The sequence below is a fragment of the Bos mutus genome, chromosome 2 (assembly GCF_027580195.1).
Source record: "Bos mutus isolate GX-2022 chromosome 2, NWIPB_WYAK_1.1, whole genome shotgun sequence".
Lineage (NCBI taxonomy): Eukaryota > Metazoa > Chordata > Mammalia > Artiodactyla > Bovidae > Bos > Bos mutus.
Genome location: NC_091618.1, coordinates 50,964,757 through 50,986,593, shown reverse-complemented (window position 1 = coordinate 50,986,593; position 21,837 = coordinate 50,964,757). Strand labels below are relative to the sequence as shown.

Below are 21,837 nucleotides of genomic sequence, written 5' to 3'. Positions count from 1 at the left end.
GTGAAAAGAAAAGAAACATCTTTATTTTCCCTTCTGGGGTTTAGTGGGTCTAACTGGAAAGGGATCCTTTTTTGCGTTTGAGTTGCTGTTTTGCTTTGGTCTTACAGAACAAGATGCAGTAAAGGGATCTGACCTGCTACCTGAAACAAAAGTGGACTTATTTCATAGCAGTGTCATGATAAAACTTCTTGCACAGAGTGATCTCACCTTGGAAGATGCTGCATGCGGGTTCACACCGGTTAAGGTGATCTGGCAACTGTTAATAGTATGCAGAACCCCTTTAAATGATACCTAAAGGATGCAAAGTTTTCTTGCCTGGCAATATGATTTAAAATGTCCATTTTGGTTATCCCTTCTCTAATCCAAAACTCCATTTCCCAATCCTCTTGGTCATTTCTTGTCTTATCGTTCTAGTAAAGAAATAAACACTGCATGGTTAGATGAATGATCAACTGAGTATTAACTGAATTTCTTTGTGGAATTTCATTAAAATTACACTCCTTAGAGCTTAATGTGTTTTGTATGGTTAAGTGTTTGAAGAGTTAGAAGTGAAAAATATCGAGAAGAACCGAGAGGAAATTATTGCCATTTGGCAACAGAATAAGAAAATTATATGTCTTATCAATCAACCAACTTATCAATTAATTAATCACAATCAATGCAAGTAATAATCAAACCTCCTTTTTTGGGAGCAGGTTTTTTAAGTGTTACAGTGATCATATGTCCAGGATTACCTGGCCCAGTCTTAATTTACTCTGTTATTTCCAATAACACAGGTTAGTACGTTGTTGCTAAATAAAATCTTTCATTTTCCAGAAATTCTTCATCAAGAATAGGTATTCTGAACTCATGCTTGGAAAACATTATCACTGCTGCCATAGTAAATGTATACAAAGGCTCACAAGGAAGTAGATGTGAGCATCTGTATACATTATTCACTAAACAAAATTTATTATAAACAAAATCAAGTAATATTGTTTTCATAAGATATATGCTAGTATATGGAAATAGTCTTGTTTTATGCAGTTTATCTTTACAATATTTTTAATCATAGGGACTTTATATTTTTCTCATCTGGCTAAGAAGTAAAATGGAGGGAAAATTAAACTTATTGACAAAACTAACTGTAATTATCAACTCATCTATTTTGCAATAGCAAAAGTCTCTGACTTATAAGAAATATATGAGTATTTTAGAACAATACTTTTTTTCATTAAGTAGAAAGGAGTTTATATGATAGAATTAAAGTTTTTCTAGAACATATTAAAAGCTAAAGTAGTAATTATTTAGAGCTTTCCTGGTGGCTCAGATGGTAAAGAATCTGCCTGCAATGCAGGAGACATGGATTCAATCCCTGGATTGGCAAGATTCCCTGGAGAAGGGAATGGCTACCCCCTCCAGTATAAAATAATCATTTGGCATGTATGTTGGAAAAATTATTTAGTTGCATATAATGAAATGTATGTATGTTTGATAATTATTAGACAAACACAGTCATCCCAAATATCAAAGACATGACACTAAGAATTAAATCTTGAGTTACCAGGGGAAATTAAGACAATTTTGGAAGCAATCTGATCATAACCAGCAGAGGGCAGTAGAATATATCTTAAAGCAACTACAATGCAAAAACAATAAAAACACACACACACAGACACAGACACACACAAACAAAAAACAGTATTTTGTTCCTCAAGTTTTCCTTTAGAGTTATGGCAACTATGTATCTACTTAATTTTTGTTGTTTTCAATAAAGATGATTAGGTATCCACCAAAGAAGTATTAGAGCTAATAAATGAATTCAGCAAGGTCATAAAATAAAGATTAAAATACAGAAATCTGTTGCTTTTCTATTATTCACTAATCATGAGTTAACAGAGAAAGCAAAAAAAAAATTCTGTTTAAAATTGCCTTAAAAAGAATAAAACACCTAGAATACACTTAACCAAGGATGTGAAAGACTTATGTCCTTAAAACTATAAAACACTGATAAAGGAAACTGAAAATGTTTAGAAAAGGAAAGATCCTCTGTATCCTTGGGTTGGAAGAATTAATATTGTTAAAATGTCCATACTATTCAAGGCAATCTACAGATTTAATGCAATCCCTATGAAATATCCATGGCATTTTACATAGAACTAGAAAAAAAAATATTAAAATTTGTACTGAAGCACAAAAGACCATGACTTTCCAAATCAATCTGAGAGAAAAATAACAAAGCTAGAGTGACCATGATCCCTGACTTCAGAATATACACAAAGCTACAGTAATCAAAACAGTGGGGTTCAGTTCAGTTCAGTCGCTCAGTCATGTCCAACTCTTTGCGACCCCATGAATCGCAGCACGCCAGGCCTCCCTGTCCATCACCAACTCCCGGAGTTCAATCAGACTCACGTCCATCGAGTCAGTGATGCCATCCAGCCATCTCATCTTCAGTCGTCCCCTTCTCCTCCTGCCCCCAGTCCCTCCCAGCATCAGAGTCTTTTCCAAAAACAGTGTGGTACTGGGCACAAAGACAGATACATAGATAAATGTAACAGAACAGAAAGCCAAAAATAAACCCACATACTTCAAGTCAATTAATCTATGACAAAGGAGGCAAGAGTATACAGTGGAGGAAAAACAGTATCTTCAATAAGTGGTGCTGAGAAACCTGGACATCTACATGTTAATGAATGAGATTAGAACAGTTCCTCATACCACATACAAAACTAAACTCAAAATGGATTAAAAACTTAAATGTAAGACATCAAATCATAAAACTCCTAGAAGAGAACAAACGCAGAACACTCCCTGACCTAAATCATAGAAATATATATTTTTTGGATGTCTCCTAAAGCAAAAGAAACAAAAGCAAAAATAAACAAATGGGACTTAACTGAGCTTAAAAGCTTTTGCATAGCAAAGGAAACCTACTAATTGGGAGAAAATATTTACAAATAATATGACTGACAATGGGTTAATATCCTTGATTAGAATATAAATTATATAATCAGATCACACAACTCAGTATCAAAAAGTACAAACAGCCCAATTAAAAACATGCAGATGACCTAAATAGAATTTTTACTTACAATTTTTATAATACTTACAGATGGCTAACAGTGTTCAACATCACTAATCATAAGAGAAATGCAAATCAAAAGTACAATGAGATATTACCTCCTACCTGTCAGAATGGCTATTATCAAAATATCTACAAATAAAAAATGTTGGTGAGGATGTGGAAAGAAGGGAACTGTTGTCCACTGTTGGTGGGAATGTAAACTGGCACAACCACTGTGGAAAAGAGCATGAAGGTTTCGCAAAAAACTAAAACTAGAACTACCATCTGATCAGATCAGATCAGATCAGTCACTCAGTCGTGTCCAACTCTTTGCGACCCCATGAATCGCAGCACGCCAGGCCTCCCTGTCCATCACCAACTCCCGGAGTTCACTCAGACTCACGTCCATCGAGTCAGTGATGCCATCCAGCCATCTCATCCTCTGTCGTCCCCTTCTCCTCCTGCCCCCAATCCCTCCCAGCATCAGTCTTTTCCAATGAGTCAACTCTTCGCATGAGGTGGCCAAAGTACTGGAGTTTCAGCTTCAGCATCATTCCTTCCAAAGAAATCCCAGGGCTGATCTCCTTCAGAATGGACTGGTTGGATCTCCTTGCAGTCCAAGGGACTCTCAAGAGCCTTCTCCAACACCACAGTTCAAAAGCATCAATTCTTCGGTGCTCAGCCTTCTTCACAGTCCAACTCTCACATCCATACATGACCACAGAAAAAACCATAGCCTTGACTAGACGAACCTTTGTTGGCAAAGTAATGTCTCTGCTTTTGAATATGCTATCTAGGTTGGTCATAACTTTCCTTCCAAGGAGTAAGCATCTTTTAATTTCATGGCTGCAGTCACCATCTGCAGTGATTTTGGAGCCCAGAAAAATAAAGTCTGACATTGTTTCCACTGTTTTCCCCATCTATTTCCCATGAAGTGATGGGACCGGATGCCACAATCTTAGTTTTCTGAATGTTGAACTTTAAGCCAACTTTTTCACTCTCCTCTTTTACTTTCATCAAGAGGCTTTTTAGTTCCTCTTCATTTTCTGCCATAAGGGTGGTGTCATCTGCATATCTGAGGTTATTGATATTTCTTCCTGCAATCTTGATTCCAGCTTGTGCTTCTTCCAGTCCAGCGTTTCTCATGACGTACTCTGCATATAAGTTAAATAAACAGGGTGACAATATACAGCCTTGACTTACTCCTTTTCCTATTTGGAACCAGTCTGTTGTTCCATGTCCAGTTCTAACTGTTGCTTCCTGACCTGCATACAAATTTCTCAAGAGGCAGATAAGATGGTCTGGTATTCCCATGTCTTTCAGAATTTCCCACAGTTTATTGTGATCCACACAGTCAAAGGCTTTGGCATAGTCAATAAAGCAGAAATAGACATTTTTCTGGAACTCTCTTGCTTTTTCCATGATCCAGTAGATGTTGGCAATTTGATCTCTTGTTCCTCTGCCTTTTCTAAAACCAGCTTGAACATCAGGAAGTTCACGGTTCACATATTGCTGAAGCCTGGCTTGGAGAATTTTGAGCATTACTTTACTAGCGTGTGAGATGAGTGCAATTGTGTGGTAGTTTGAGCATTCTTTGGCATTGCCTTTCTTTGGGATTGGAATGAAAACTGACCTTTTCCAGTCCTGTGGCCACTGCTGAGTTTTCCAAATTTGCTGGCATATTGAGTGCAGCACTTTCACAGCATCCTCTTTCAGGATTTGGAATAGCTCAACTGGAATTCTATCACCTCCACTAGCTTTGTTCGTAGTGATGCTTTCTAAAGCCCACTTGACTTCACATTCCAGGATGTCTGGCTCTATGTCAGTGATCACACCATTGTGATTATCTGGGTCGTGAGGCTCTTTTTTGTACAGTTCTTCTGTGTGTTCTTGCCGTCTCTTCTTAATATCTTCTGCTTCTGTTAGGTCCATACCATTTCTGTCCTTTATCGAGCCCATCTTTGCATGAAATGTTCCTTTATGATCCAGCAATTCCACTCCTGGGTATACATCTGGGAAAAAACACTAATTTGAAAAGATACATGCACCCCAATGTTTACAACAGTATTATTTACAATAACCAAGATATGGAAGCAACCAGTTTTCATCAACAGATGAACAGCTAAAGAAGACACGATTATCCAGCCATAATAAACAATGAAATTCTGCCATTTGCAACAATGTGGATGGACCTAGAGAGTATTATGTTTAGTGAAATAAGACCAAGACAAACACAGTATGTTATCACATAATACGTGAAATCAAGAAAATACAAAAAATGAATATATATAACAAAATAGAAATCACACAACAAAAAAGATGGTAGCTTGAAATTGACCACAGCGGGAATATTAACACTACAGAAATCAGTAAGTGCAAATCAAGTCTTAATACTGTTTTATGGGCTGTCTAGACTAGAAATGAGTAAACTAGAGACTTATGGACTGGCTGGCTGTTTGCAAACAAAGTTTTATTGGAATATAATCGCACCCATTCATTTGCATGCTGTCCTTGGCCCAAAAGCTGAAGATATTTATGCTCTGGCCCTTTCCAGAAAAAGTTTGCTTGCTGCCAGTTTCTAAACATAAGTTCTAGATTTAAGAAATTGATGAAGAAAATAAAATGCTAATAACATAGAATGAAGTTCAAATTGTGCTGTTACACTGCAAACAGCACACATACACACAAACAAAATGAACAAAAATAAATCCAATATTCAAAAACTATTATCTGGCTCAACAAAGAAGGTGCTGACCTCATTGACAAAAGTACGTGAAAAGTATCAGCTCTTTCTCCAAGATGCATCCTCACCATCTCTACTGCTGCTGCACTAGTCCAGGTCCTGTCCATGTCTCACCCCAGGGCCTTTTCACTTATTCCCGCATGACAAGTTTGCCTTTTAAAACCTATTTTCAACATAGCAGGTAGAAGAAACTTAAAAAAAAAATCAAAACTACATCCCCATATGAACTCCTTTAGGAATAAAACCCACTTATAATGAAGCCCAAACTCCTTGCCAGATTACACAAGCCCTACATTTTGAAGCCCTGCTCACCCCTCTGATCATACCATATACTACATCAAACTCATTCCTGTCCTCAAGCCTTTGCTCTTGCTTGGCAAGGAAAGTTCTTCTCTAAGACCTTTACCTTCCTAGCTTCTTGAAATTGTATAACATCTTGGAGAAGTCTTTCCATCCACCTGATCTAAACCAGCATCTCCAATAGCTTGGCCCCCTACTCACCCTAGCCCTGTCGTCTATACTGTTTCAGTTGCCTCATGACAGATTTCACTGCCTGAATTATTTTTTTGTTCACTAGTTCATCTTTATTCTACTCTTGTCTTGTTTACCACTCTATCCTGAGACTCTAGAATGTACTAGGCAAATTATGGGTATTTAATAAATATTGGCTGAATGAAGGCATAAACAAATGAACAAGCAAAGGAAAACTTGTGTTACCTGATTCCAAGTTCAAAGCTCTTCCCACCACAGCATGACTTATTGTTTTACAGACAACTCTAAATGTTATTCATTCTTCTTTATATGAAAGCCTTCCATCTCCTAGAATTGTTCCATACATGAGTTTAGATTCCTGTAACCTGGCTTCTGAAAAAAATACATATCATCCTGCTGGCAAAGGTCCATATAGTCAAGGCTATGGTCTTTCCAGTGGTCAGTTCTAAGAGCTGGACCATAAAGAAGGCAGAGTGCCAAAGAATTGATGCCTTTGAACTCTGGTGCTGGAGAAGACTCCTGAAATTCCCTTGGACAGCGAGGTGATCAAACCAGACAATTTTAAAGGAAATCAACCCTAAATACTCATTGGAAGGACTGATGCTGAAGATGAAGCTCCAGTATTTTGGTCACCTGATGCAAACAACTGACTCATTGGAAAAGTCCCTGACGCTGGGAAAGACTGAGGGCCGAAGGAGAAGAGGGTGTCAGAGGATGAGATGGCTATATGGCATCACCAATGCAATGGACATGAACTTGGGCAAACTCCAGGAGATGGTTAGAGACAAGGAGGCCTCGCATGCTGCCGTCCATGGGGTTGCAAAAAGTCAGACATGACTGGGCGACTTAACAACAACCTGGCTTCTGCCCACCTTTCAAATCTGACTTTTGCTAGTGTCCTATGCTCTCCACATACCAGCAATACCAAACTGCTGCACTAATAATTCAGTTTCAGTAGTTCTACAAATTACTAAGACAGCTCTGCAACTTTATGAATCTCTTATTTTGTAAATGATGCTCTTTCTACCTAGACAGCTCTGGCCCGTCTTATTTCTAGGGCAAATTCCTTCGCAATCTTTAAAACTATCAGTCTTTAAAACCTTCTACTATTGCCTTTCTACAGCCTCCAAATCCAAGAATGTCACTCTGATCTCAGAATAGAATCTAAATCCCCTGCCATGCCCCACAGGCAGATCTATGATCCAGATCTTGCTGACTTTCCAATGTCCAGTGTAATACCACACCACTCATTCTTTCTATCACCACACAGCAGCCCCTCTGCCCTCTTCTGAGCCCTAGGGTCCGTGCATGTGCTATTTCAAGTGCTCCAAACACCACTACTCTCTTCCCGCAAAAAAAAACAAAAACAAAAACATGATCTCCTATACACATTTTATATATTTTAAAATATTCCTCTATTTATTGATTTATTTTTTCAGATTATAGCAATGTAACATTTTATTTCTTTGTTCTTTTGGAGAGCCCATAATCATGATCTCAAAGCCCAATCTAACCAATGCCTGTGGTCGGTGCTCAGATAGTTGGTTATATTTGTGCAGGAAAAATAAAGTGATCATTAAGAGTACAGAGAGTCAGCATCTCTGGGATTTTAACCCTAACAATCCCTTGAGCAGTTTATTTCACCCCTCTGTACCTTGGTTTCTTCATCAGGAAAACACAAAAGTTTTATCGAACTCATAGGTTTCTAGGTTTGGGCTAAATGGTTCAAGACATGGGTAGTACTTAATGCTGAGCTGGAACACATGGCACTTGGTAAACACCAGCTATTTCCATTCTTACTGTCAATACACAAATGAGGATAACTTCCTCTGGCCTATTGCTTGTTTGCTCACATCCTCTCATACTGGCTACTCACAGGGTTGGAATGCAGCACGGTGAAGAACTCTGGGCTGATGAGGAACTTCACGGGGGGAGACTGTAACAGCAACGTGAGCCTGGATCTGGAGGTAGAGTGGGGCAGGACGCTCTCCCGTCGGAAATCTAGATGGGGCAGACCACAAAGGCGTTCAGAGAAAGCTTTGCACCTGGAAACATACTTATTTACTTGCATCTGTATTTTTAAAGAACACCTATATCATTTACTATTATTTTAATCCTCAAGATATTTTTTTTGTATCTGTAAATTCATGTGTAAAACCCAACTGCTCTTCATCACACTAAAATGGAGCTCAGTAATGTTCATAGTCATTATTAACATTTTAATGCATCCCGAGATGCAGGTTGCATCTCAGGTGATCGGATTCTTTTCTTTATTCACTACTGCACAGATCCAGAGATTTAAAGTAATTTATATTCATTTGGTTTTGTGATTCTTAGTACTAAATAAAAAGTCAAAAATTAATAGAGGTGTCTGGTGAATTTGACTTTTTGAATTGGATTACTAGATCTTAATGAAGATCAGAAATCCTTTTAAAGAAAGCCTCATTTCTTGGAAACCCTTATTTGTTTTCTACTTTTGTAAGATTACAAAACACACCAACCCGCAGGCTCTTACCTGCACTGGCTTGGTGAAAGTCGGCTTCCTCCCCGGCCCCATCAATAGCATTGCTATTTTCCTCAGGCCTCTCGTTGGTCATGGTTCTGCGGATACTCTGGTATCTAAAATCAGGAGCCTAGAGTTAGATCACAGCAGCCTCGAAAACATGGGGCTCACCGCTGCCCCAGAACTCAGACGTTTTCACCATCTCCCCAGCCTGGGCCATTTCCTCCCCCAAACTCACCCCTCTACCTTCTGGGCCATCTGTTAAGTAAACCATTGAATTTAATGTCTTCTGTTCAAAGTTTGTAGAACATTTTCCTAACGAATTAATAAAACTTTTTTATTTTAAATTGTGGCCTTTAATCAAAGAAAACTAAATTCCCATATTGTTAAGAACAACTTTTGTTCCATAGCAATTCATTTTTGAAAAAGAAGGACAGATTTTAAAAGCTTAGGCAAATAATAAAGATGCATCACAAATGAAGATTCTAGATATTTAAAAAGCTATTTGGCTTCAAATGACAAATATATATGCTCCGTTGTACTAAAAATCAATGCCTTGGGTTGATCATTACTTATTTCCTCTCTATAGTTTCCAAGCTAGCTGTGGATGTGTGCACTTAATACTTTTCAACCAAGAGACAGACAGTCAATGAAGTCTATGTATCAAGAGAGGCCACAGCTCCGCCTTAATGACAGGACACCCAAAGATGAAAGAGGCAACCGCGTTTTCCATTTCGCACATGTAAAAATTAGCCCAACCACAAAACTGCCCATCCTCACCGCCGGTTCAGCTGCTCCATCTGCTGTATGGAGTTGGACCTCTGCAGCACCTGCGGGGCAGGGGGAGCTGTGGGCCGCTGCCACGTCGTGGTTCTGTTTACATGATCCACGTAGAAGATCCTGCCGTGGCTGTCAATGCGCGCCTCCCAGTCTAAACAGCAGTAATGCATGGAGAGGGATTAGGAGGAGCAACTGAAGCATTGATGTGGCTCATTAAGCAGCACGTGTTTATCTCTCTGACATGCTATAATTTGGGGCTAATAACATATACCTGGCTGCATAATCCAGCAACCCCCCCACCCCTAGTCCACACCAGAATGTGTTTCACCAGTCAGTAAACAGCTCCTGAGTGCAAAACCAACCCCTTAAAAAATTCCTGATCATGGGGGGGTCCCCCTCAAACTGCCTCCAATGCTCATCCTTTACATATAAGTACCAGCATTTAAAAAATACTAGTTGTTATCATAATGTTTTAGATATTCACATCCAAATTGGTATTGATGTTTATTTTCACCAAAAAAAAGTGATTTTTCTGTTTTTTCCCTAACTTGGAAGAAAGATTCATAGCTGGAAATTTCCACACGCACATTTATACACAATTTTAATAGATGTAGTCTTCAGAAGAAATTGCTATCCTAGTTATCAAACAGTATCATTATCTATGAATTTCCATTTGTACTTTCCCAAAGAGGAATAAATTTCCAGAGCAAGGTTAATGACTTGTTTCCAACCTCAAATAAATACCATGTTTTAAAAGATTGTTTAATTTTATGTCTAAGCAATCCCATTAAATGTATTAGTCTTTGTTAATAAACATATAAGAGCACATTCAATAAACACAGCAACCAGACTGATCTTCAGGGCCAGACACCCTACCTCTGTGAATTCTCTAAGAGGTCATTTCCCTATTAAAATAAGCAGATCATGAGGTGATCTTTACAAAAGGCAACATTTTTAAGTTGACTGCAGTTGGGAAGGGTAATTTATATAGGAATATATGAAAACAGCAGAGATCTATTCTTTAACCAGGAAAGTTCTTTTTATAATGCTATTTCTACGGCAAATATGTTTTGAAATTAATAAACACCTTTCTCTTGAACAGCTCTGTTAATATCAAAACGCTCCATGTGATCACATAGTTTATCAACAGAAAACATGGGTCTAAAACTAGGGACCAAGGGGAAAGTATGCTTGCTCCTGACCAGCTATGGCATTTACTCTGTAGGTGAGTGGAACGTGCATTCCAACAAAGTCTTTAGGATTGCAGAGACTGGCATGGTGGACCAGCCAGCACCAGAAGACCACTGAGGGCTGCCTCAGCTGGAATTGGAAAGATTTCCTTTTGTTGCTCTCAGCCTGTCATAACTTATGATATATGGCAAGGGAAAGAAAACTTGGGCTGAGGAAAAGCAGAACACTAGACAAAAAACAACTCCATGTCGTTCGTGCTCCAAGGTGACACAGACTCATGACGAAGCAGGCTGCCAAACCTGAATTATCTGGGGACAGCTACAATCTCATCAGTAGGACAGTTGCAAAAGACCGCGTGCTCAGCCTGCCATATGCGGTCAAAGGGTAAGGACATAAAAGCACGTTCAGGAACCATTTTTCAAACCCTTTGATCCATTCCATTGTTTTGCTCTGCTCTTCACATAGTTTCCCAGCTCCAAGATTCTGAGAACAAGTATTCCCACTGCATTCCTCTCTCATCAGAGCCAGGATGATTCAAGCACATGCTGTACGTCAAATCAAACGCACATGGAAACAAATGGCCATTCCTTCCCCCCAAGAATGTTTACATTCGCTTCCAATTTTTTAAAAATGTAGAATAGGTCAATTAGGAATAAAAACAGAATAGAAACCAACTAAAGGAAGCAGAGAGAGAGAGAGAAATATGCTGCCAAGCTCCCAAGACGAGGTTGTAACTAAAATCTGGCTCCAAGTTTTCTGGCATTTGAGTCAGAAAAGAAAACACACTGTTGCATACTTTCCATTTTCTGACAAAAGAAAATAAAAAATTAACTTCAAAGGTGGAACTTTTCCCTTGAATAAACTACATAAGAATTTACCCCATGAAACATGACCTGTATGAGGCCCATATGGATAGCAAAATGGAGGGGAATGGCTTTGAGGGAAAGGGGTGATCTCCAAATATATTCACCACTGTACCTTGCACACAGCATGTAACAAATGAACAAATAATTTAAATAAAGTATAGCTATAAAAAAGAATGAATTTTTTTTTTTTTTTTTTAAGAATGAATCTTGTATTCACTTTCCACAAAGGCCAGGAATAACCTTAATTTGTATTTCAGTAAAGATATTTCTATACAAAGGGAAGAAGGACTCTGTGGGAGAGGGCGAGGGTGGGATGATTTGGGAGAATGGCATTGAAACATGTATATTATCATATGTGAAACAGATCACTAGTCCAGGTTCGACACATGAGACACGGTGTTCGAGGCTGGTGCACTGGGACCACCCAGAGGGATGGGATGGGGAGGCAGGTGGGAGGGGGGTTCAGGATGGGGAACACATGTACACCCATGGAGGATTCATGTCAATGTATGGCAAAACCACTACAATATTGTAATGTAATTAGCCTCCAATTAAAATAAATAAATTTATTTAAAAAAAGAAAACAACTTCAAAAAATTTGCTTTCTTAGAATATGGGATGCTGGATGTACATTATGACTCTCCCTATCAAATATCGTATATTTACATTGAAGTTCTTACCTAAATCCCCATAAAGAGAAATGCTATTTTACTGGTCTTAAGTGGACTCTTGGCATTGAATTGGGAAAGACTGTTATGCTATTGGCATATTCGTGAACTAGACATCCACGCTTACCCAAGTAGTCGATACCCTTCCATCCAGGCAAAGACAGCAGAGGTGCCTATAGAAAGGTCAGTCCTCTATCATTATATATCAAAATTACTTTTCAGGAGGCAGGGGTATGTTGCTTTAACATACGTTTTCACATGAGGCCTGGTTTGTTCTTGGTTAAGAAAGCAAATTAGAACACGTCTGACATAAGTTTCATTCACAGCTAATACTAAAATCAGACAGGCAGGGTTAGAAGACTGGGATCTTAGCATTTACTTCCTTGTCTTGCCACAATGTAAACTGGGGTATATAATCAGTATGCTGTGTGTGTTTGTGTGTGCACACGCATGTGTTGAACTAGATTAGTAAATAGAAAGCCTGTAACTAGCCATGGCTTTGTCACACTTTTGCTACGTGATGTTCAACAAATTACTACACCTCTATGGACCACAGTTTCTTTTCCTGAAAAATTAGAGGACAGAAGTAAGCATTGCTAAGGTCCCTTTCATACTAAAATAACATGAGTCGGCAAATGACATGCATTTTACTACATTAGGTTCAGTAAGGACCTAGCACCATCTTATGTCTGGGCCAGAATTTCCAATATAAATTCTAAATCCATTCATACTTTTTGTCCAGAGGCTCTGGGGTCCTGAAAACCATCCACTAACTGCACTTCGGTCACTGCAACTCCAATATTATCTTTTGTGTATTTTGGTCTTCCACATAAGACTTCATTTCCATAAAGAGCTTCATGGCAATAAAAAGGTTTGAAAACTATTATGTAGAGAAATGTATCTCAAGGTATGAGGCTCTGAAAGTATGTATCAGAATCACTGTGAGGATTGATGTAAATGCAGATTCCCAGGAATTATCCTAGCTCTTCAGAATCAGACTATCTGAAGCCAGCATTCAGTTATCTACATTTTTAATAACCTTCCCAGGTGGTTCCTAAGCACACTAAAATTTAAGGAACACCCAAACAAATTAATAAAAACTTTAAAATGTAGCTAATTCACTGTACAAACCCACGGAGCTAATGCTGGACTTCTCAGAGGTCATGAAGTACAGGCTCACAAGAAACGAAATTTCAGTCTAAATACTCCAAACTGAAATCCAGGAGCAATGGGATACTTAGATACCCTGAAATTCAAATATATTAATAATATCCCCCTTTAAATAGCTGGACAATAAGGGGAAGTTGCAGAATTAGAAAGCGTCAAAATCTGCACCAAGCCACTGTCACAGTGTCTACCTCAGAGGCAGGAAGGTAGAGCAGGTGAGGTCTTAGACAGTTTCAACTTTTGGAATCAGCCCATATGGGCACGGAGCAGGGGGCAACCGTAAGGCCCCTCTTCATCTCATCATTCTTCTTCTTCACTCCTTTCACACTAGACTTTGGTCTCCACTGGACCACCCAGGTGATCAGACGAAGACGTGAACACATCTCAGTGAATGCTTTTAGGCTGGGAAGAATCAACGTCTAGACAGAATGAGTCACATCTCAGGGAAGCCAGTACCGAACTGTCTACATGAATCAAAGTGGTGAGAGGACCGTGAGCGGGGCCTGACTTCATTATAACTGGATTTAGGAAAATGAAACACCTGAGGGTTGTGAAGTAAACTTACAAGCTCACTATAAAAATGATAATAATCATGGTATCCTCACCAAAATGGTGAGATGACGAAGTTAAAATGAACTAAAGGTACTTTTAAGGAAATAATTAAGCTTTGTAATAGATGCTACAAATTTTTCCTTATTGAAACAATCAAGGAATTATGATACCATTTGTATAAAGTACAAAAGTAAGTTAAACTTGTCTATGCTTTTGGGAGTCAAGACAGTAGGTGCCCCAACCCTTTGGCAGTGCGAGTTAGAGACTGCAAGGGGGCACAAGGAACAAGTGATGTGGTGCCGGCGGCCCAAGTGGGCTCAGGTTGTGGGAATTTAGCAGGTGGAATGGGCTCTTTTCTGCGTGCATGTTATGTTCGAATAAAAAGTTTAAAAAAATTAAAAATCTCAAATCTCTTAATATTCAGTTTTTAAGGAAGAAGCTTTTCAGATTAAAAGCATGAATTTTTTTTCTCGAAAATAACTTTAAGGTTCTAGAGACTGAGCCCCTAACTTTAAACAGAGTAGAAATTCTATAAGATTAATTGTACTTTTCACATTCAGTGCCTTCTTTTAAACCTTTATTTCAAAGGATGTTCTAATAACAAAAGTGCACAATCACACAAAAAAATGGTAACCATTCCCCTGTGTCTCTCCAGGGCTACCCCATTTGAACCCACCATATAAGTAATACACTAATCTAGATTCTATAAGAGTCCACTGTTCATCAGTGAATTATTCATCCCTATTCCTACCCTTTTGGGGGAAAAATGTTTTTCAACAGCTTCCTATTGTCTCCAGTGCAGCCATGGGTTAAGTCACAATTATACTGGAGGCAATAAGAAAAAAATAAAATAGCTTTTCAGAAGGGGCTGAGCTGACCATTCTTTTTTTCTCACTCATCTTAATGCTAAAAAGACCAAGATTCGTCATGCTGATAACACTGAGTGGGCTTCAGCCCTGAATGGCCTCCAGCTGCCAGCCTATCAATCATCTCAGAAAAAGATACAGCAGATTCTTAAGGCACTCAGTACATATTCAACTCAACCAGCTTCCCTGCAAAGCTCTCCAAGAGTGCCATGCCTGGTTCTTTTAAGAACCAGAGCTTTCTTATTTTGTATGGCTCACTGGAATGTCTCTCAACCAGTTGGGGTTATATAGCCTGTAAGGTCACAGCACAGGGTCCATGGCCTAAAGCAAAATAAGAGTTTAAGAACCACTCAGTAGATCATTATTACAGCCGAGGCAGTCTGTACTAAGTCCAAATCTACTCCCTGATCCTGAGATGGGAGGAAGAAGGCTGGAAGAAGCAAACACAGCAGGAAACCTGCGCTACATAAAATGAGAGCAAACAGATGTTCGGAGACTAAGTTATAACCCTGACATACAGATGACCACACAGTCAGCTTTAAGACTGAAGAAGCATGGCAAGGACATCTCTGTATCCCCTTAATTGAGTCTGCAAATCTTCAGAGAGAAGCAAGCTTTATTGGATGGTCTCCTCACTGTATGTTAGTACACACATATTTTTAAGGCAAATATAAGCTAAAATAGCAACAATAATAATAAGGAAGAAGAAAAAAAGAGTCAAGAATGGGGGGATCATGCTTCAGGACCCCGTCCTGCAGGTGTGGGGATGACATACACAGAGGAAAAAACGCTTCTGAATCCAACACAGATGCTTAACAGACCAAACCCATCTGCACCAAAAGATGGTTGCTAATACTGTCACCATCACCGCTTTTCTTCTGTGTGAGGGGCCTCCCAGGAAAGGTTCTGCTAAGTAACTTTAACCTGGAAAGAAAAGAAAGCTAAGCATCTTTTCAGTCTTCCTAGCTCTGCCCTCAAAACACAACATAAAGTTTCAGAGCAGTACCCAAACTCTCTAATTTCAGGTGTTGCCTGGGCCTAATACCAAAATATGTCACCACTTTGCCACTAACCAAGCTTTCAGAATTTACTTTCATCTACCTATACAGTAGTCCTTATCATTATAATCTTAAATCATAGAGGAGAAAAAAATATTTGAGACTGTGTCTCAACTTCTGTGTGTGTTAGCTGCTCAGTTGCGTTTGACTCTTCCAACCCATGGACAGGGGCTCGCCAGGCTCCTCTGTCCATAGAATTCTCCAGGCAAGAATATTGGAATGGGTTGCTATTCCCTTCTCCAGGGGATCTTCCTGACCCAGGGATCAAACCCGGGTCTTCTGCATTGCAGGCAGATTTTTTACACTCTGAACCACCAGGGAAGCCCATCTCAATTTTTATTAGTATGAAATCTTAAGTTACTTATCTGGGTTTTGCTTTCTCCATCTATAAAGAATCAGGTCAGTTGAAGTCTACCCATTGATCTATAAGTTACAGATAAGACTTTCTTGACCTACTTCACAAAATTGTTACAAAGAATTTTTTTTAAAAACATTTAAGATGCATTGTAAACTGTAAAGCACTACATAAGTTTTAGGTATTACAATGCATGCATGCATTCTAAGTTGCTTCAGTCATGACCAACTCTCTGTGACCCACCAGGTTTCTCTGCCTGTGGGGATTCTCCAGGCAAGAATATTGGAGTGGGTTGACATGTCCTCCTCTGGGATCTTCCCAACCCAGAGATCGAACCCATATGTCTCTTACATCTCCTACATTAGCAGGCAAGTTCTTTACCACTAGCGCCACCTGGGAAATCCCCAGGTACTATAATAAGTAATGTTAAAAGTATAACCCTAACCTTAAAATATCCTACCAGGTCATTTAAGAGACTGACCAACTGCACACTCCAAGTGGACCCCCTTAGCTGAGGCTCCCATGAGACAATGTGTGAATGCAGAATGCCATAGCTCTAAGTTAGAAGCATGGCCAGAGACTGCTAGCAGCAGAGCTGCCCAGTGAGGAAAGGAAGGCAGAGAACTGGCCAGGACAGGACAAATAACACAGGCAACCAAGTGATTAAATAAACTGTCAATAGATGAGACAGACTGGGAATAGGAGAGAGCAAAAGCAGTGTGGGGACGGAGTTTGAACAGTAATCAGGTATGCTCAGACATAATCTATAACTGATTCATGATAGTTTAAAACCCTAAATTTGCAAGTTAATAATACATAAGAAGGAACAACTCAAGAATTTTCCTCCTGTTCATCAGTTACTCATTAAATTGGATATACTACTAAGGTGCATTTCTCATTTTGGATATATTAAGTTATTAAAATGAACAACCAACTGTTAATTTCTTTAAATCCTAAAATTTTAGTATTACATCTGTGTAATGCAAATACCAGTATTGAAACAAATGCATGGAAACAGCACAAAGAGCGGATGTAATTTCAGCAGGAAAGTACCCGTCTCTCTTAAATACAATTTAGAGACCAAATTATGAGTCCAACAGAATTCAGATGTAGCCAGGAGTCTACAGCCACACCGCCCTGAATGCACCCGATCTCCTCAGAGGCAGCCAGGAGGGCGCCATTTATCCATACACTGACGCAACGCCATGCCTCATGTCCAGGTGCCTGAAACTCCAATTACTTATTATTAATCCACATACGCATGTAAGCAAGCTCTCCCACAATTCTCTCCTGATGTTTCTAATTCAACTTTATCCAATTATATCTATATATCACCCAGGAATATTTTTCTTTTTCTGCCCCTAATGTTTTCTGCAAGGGTAAGTAATAAGGAAGTTTCCCTCTCCCACCTCCAACCTGCTTAAGACGACCCAATGGCTAATTAATCTCTTGGCTTACTTTTTAAAGCTGCTTAAAATATATGTTTCCTATGAATAATCACCCTCAGTTACCCAAATATATGAACAAGGGGAGGATTTGTGCACAACAGTATTTCCAAATGATTAATTTAATATTTCTACAAATTGCTCATAGCACCTTTCAGCTCTTTTGTCAGAATTCGCCCAAACTAACCACTCAGCATTTTAGCCTTTTAAATGCATACTCTCTCTCCCCTCTTATGTCCTACCATTTTTAAAACACAGAGGGCCAAAAGGATCAGCTTCTTGCCATGATCATATATAAGAAAGTGAACAGAGAGGTGAATCAGAACGAAAAGCAATAAGGCAGAAAGATGTATTTTCCAGTATGTTCTTAAATGCAGTATTTACTATTATTAATATCATTGTTTACCAAAATGCTTTGCTCTCACAGAATAATATTGCTTTAAGGGATTATAGAAACTTAAATAGAGTTTAAATTACATCCAGCCGATGATTGGCCATGGGCATCACTCAGCTCTCTGAATTTAGGCTGCATAACTTTCCTAGCATCCCTAGTCCTCACCCATGTCTCCTTTAAGTGCTATGTGTTTCTTGAAAGTGAAGGAAATGAAATATCTTTCAAATCCCCAGATAATCATCATACTCCCCAAAAAATAGTAACTTCTGAAATTAATAACACTTCTCTGGATATCCCTAAGAGAAAAAACAGGACCTTGTACTTAATAACTTAAAATGTTACAAATAAATAAAAAACAGTATAATACATGGAGCTAAAGCTTTTCTAATAGATTCTACCTATTTGTTACAATCTCTATATGTGTAATAATTGAAATATTTGTGTAATAATTAATTACACAATAATTGAATATTTGTGTAATAATTGAAAATTCATGCCATCATTAGGCAAATTTAAAGTTTTTCTATTGTATACCCAGTTGTCCATAACACCTGGATTTCTTTCCCTTTATTTACTCTCCCCAGCTGCCCTTTCATCTGGTGGAACAGTGCCAGCCGGGAGACGACAGCTAAGCACTTTCCAGACTGTATCTGCTCGGTCCAGTGGCAGCTGCCAGCTCCCTTCTTCTGGGGTCCTGGGCATCTATCCTTTAAGTCCCGTGGGTCCTATCACCCTTGAACCCTTTGGTCAAGGTAAGCCCTTTAGTTAGCAGTTCCTCACTTGGTGGGAGAGCCTCGTCCACCCTCTGGTACCGGCTAACATCCTGGCGAACTGAAGGCAGCGATCGCAGTGGCTGGTGGCCGTTGGATTGACAACCTAGGATTAAAGGTAAACAGTTACCTAGGTATTGTTTTCCCCTTCAGTGTCAAAACAGCCCTTGTAAAACAAAACAAAAAAAACTTTACATAAATCCTGGGGCCAACCACATCTCCCATCCCTCCCCTCCTCTGCCTGTTCCCACGCTGGCCTCGGTCCTAGTCATGCACCAAAGCTTTATGGTCACACAGTGACCTCAAGACAATGAATGGAGAAAGAAAATATGGAGGAAGAAAAAAAGAGATACTTTAGGTAGCAAATAAATTACGGAATAAGAAAATCATTTCTATTTCTGAGTCTATGCTATTTAGGCATATGAAATTATCCTCGGACTTTTTGATGCATCTATAACAGAACAGTTTGAAGGAATCATTCTACCAATCCACATTCACTGAGACAGAAAGCAAATTTTACATGTAAGCTTGCATCCTCAGACACTCAAACAGCATATTTCCAAGTGTCAGAACACATCACCTAACTCAGTAGACATTTCTTATACTGCAGAAGGCAAAAAATGACTTTTGACGCAAAGCACACACGAACCTTCTGTTTTGAAGCTTCGTGCAATAAGGAGCGACTTAAGATGTTCCAGAAAACCTCACAGATAATACTGGTAGATGCTGCCAGCCTGTCTGGCTTTGTATCTACACACCTGGAAATTCCTTATTAAAAGCTTCTTCACACTGCCCAGATGAGAGGACCGAGCCCTGGGCACATGAATGCCACGGTGAACAGCATGCACATGTGCAGTTTGCTCCTGTTTATCTGCCCTTAGGCACTCCAGGCCTCCAGGGCTGTATGGACCACAGGCTCCCCCACCCAACAGGCCACTTTCCTAGGGAAAGCAGGTGCCCACATTGATACAGAGCCTTGAAGTCCATTATTTGACAGCCCTCTTATTTCAGCAGTAGAAGATCCATTAAAAAAAAAAAAAAAAAAAGCTGTTGAACCCAAAGGTGAAGAATTCAGCTAATATTTGACCTGCAGCATAATTTACATTGAGGGACAACCCTCTGAGCAGGTATCCCTGAGACACAGGCCACATTGTCTTCTACATCCTACCTCCAATCGCGCCTTCCTCCTGGGCGGTGGCCCCTTCACAAGCCCCTGTGGTATCCCGAGCAGCACCCTCTTCTTGGGGCTGGCTCTCAGCAGCAGCAGCAGCTCCCTCCAGGCTCCCCCTCCGCTGCCAGACCTCCCCCACCTCCTCCTGGTCAGGTACAGTGGTTGATTCTGACCCTGGCCCTTCCTCCTCTCCACTGGGCACCTGCACCACAGGTAAGGAACCAGGAGTGCATATGGAATCCTGGGACCCTTCAGCAGGGCCACTGCTGGCGGGCTCTGCTGCACAGGCTCCATCTTCCTCCTCCTGAGAAGAAAAGGCTGGAGTTTCAGGAAACCGTGCGCTCTCAAGAGATGAGCACCGTGTCTCCACCGAGGAGAGCTGCGTGGTAACACTCTCATTGCAGGAGCTGTCGGCCCCTTCCAGGTCACTCTCTCCCTCAGGCCTGGTGCTGGCCTCGCTCACACTCTCTGTCCTGGCAGGGTCGCTGGGCTCTGTTTCTGAGGACACCTGGGAAGGCTCAGACCCCTGATCAAGGGACTCTGTCTCACTGACAGCTCTTCGGCTCCCCCCGGACGTGTCAGAAGTGCCCGTGTCAGCTCCACTTGTGGGCTGATCCACCTCCTGAGAGCCACACAATTCAGTGCTGCCCTGGTCCACACTTGGTTGAGATTCTGGGCCATTCTCGCTTTCATCTGGGATCAGGCCTGAGGGTAAAGAGGTCTCTGCAAGCTCTGGAAGATTTCCTGGCTTATCCTCAAAGGAAGCAGCTTCATTAATGGAGGCTTCCTCAGTCTCCACTGGGTTGTCTTCTGGCTTTGTCTGAGATGCCAGGCTCCCATCATCAGTTCTTGATGCCCTGCTAAACATGATCAACCCTCCTTCCTCCTCCAAGGAGGATGGATAGCCCAGGTCTTGCTGGAACTCGTGGTCTTCCTCATCTGAGTCAATATGAAGCATTGCATTGAGTCTTGTGTCAGTGGGAAAACTACTCCTTAGCTTTGGAGAGGCTCCCACGGACCTCTCCGAGCAAGTAGCTGCACCTGACCTAGAATGGCCATTGTGTTCAATAGCATCTAAATAATCATTGAGTGAATCCTGACGTCCTCTGGGAGGTGAGGTCCTTGAAGAAGTAGAAGTTAATTCTTCTGTGTCTATTTCCAGAGTAGAACTAGTCCTGAGAGAATGCTTGGGTGTCCCATCAGCACTTTCCTCAGAAACTGGTCCATTGGAACAAACTGGGCTGTCGTGATGGCCCCCTGGCATGTCCTCCTCATCAGAAGGGCTTCCTAGGTCTCCGTTCACAGAACTGACTCCAAGTATTGTGCCAACAGCTTCTGGAGAGGCATCTGAAGGATGAAACAGCATTTATAAAAACAAAGGCATTATTACATATTAACTTTTAATATCCTAATCCTTTGCCACCAATCAGTTCAAAGAATTCAGTCATCCCACTGAGGGCTCTTCACAGCAAGGGTCCCCAACCCCAGGGGCACACACTGGAAAAATCCACACAGCAGAAGGTGAGTGGCAGGCAAGTGAGTGAAGCCTCATCTGCACTTACAGCCTCTCCACATCACTCACATTATGCCTGAGCTCCGCTTCCTGTCAGTTGCGGCATAATAAATGGAATGCAGTTGAATTATCACAAAGCCATCCCCCATATCCCTGGTCTGTGGAAAAACTGTCTTCCATGAGACCAGTCCCTGGTGCCAGAAAGGCTGGGGACTGTTTTACAGTTATCACCAACTTGCTAAGATTCACTACTTACT

General features: G+C 40.4%; 1 protein-coding gene across 2 annotated transcripts in view; it reads right to left on the bottom strand.

Annotated features, from left to right (window-relative positions):
* The window catches only part of HECW2 (HECT, C2 and WW domain containing E3 ubiquitin protein ligase 2), a 432,558-nt gene that overhangs the window by 103,343 nt on the left and 307,378 nt on the right, over positions 1-21,837 (bottom strand). For both annotated transcript variants that reach the window (XM_070388859.1, XM_070388865.1), the window contains 5 exons: positions 20,065-21,414; positions 18,907-19,002; positions 9,565-9,715; positions 8,797-8,900; positions 8,158-8,282 (listed from right to left, as the gene is read on the bottom strand). In XM_070388859.1, the coding sequence (XP_070244960.1) occupies positions 8,158-8,282; positions 8,797-8,900; positions 9,565-9,715; positions 18,907-19,002; positions 20,065-21,414 (1,826 nt within the window). The remainder of the gene's footprint in view (positions 1-8,157; positions 8,283-8,796; positions 8,901-9,564; positions 9,716-18,906; positions 19,003-20,064; positions 21,415-21,837) is intronic.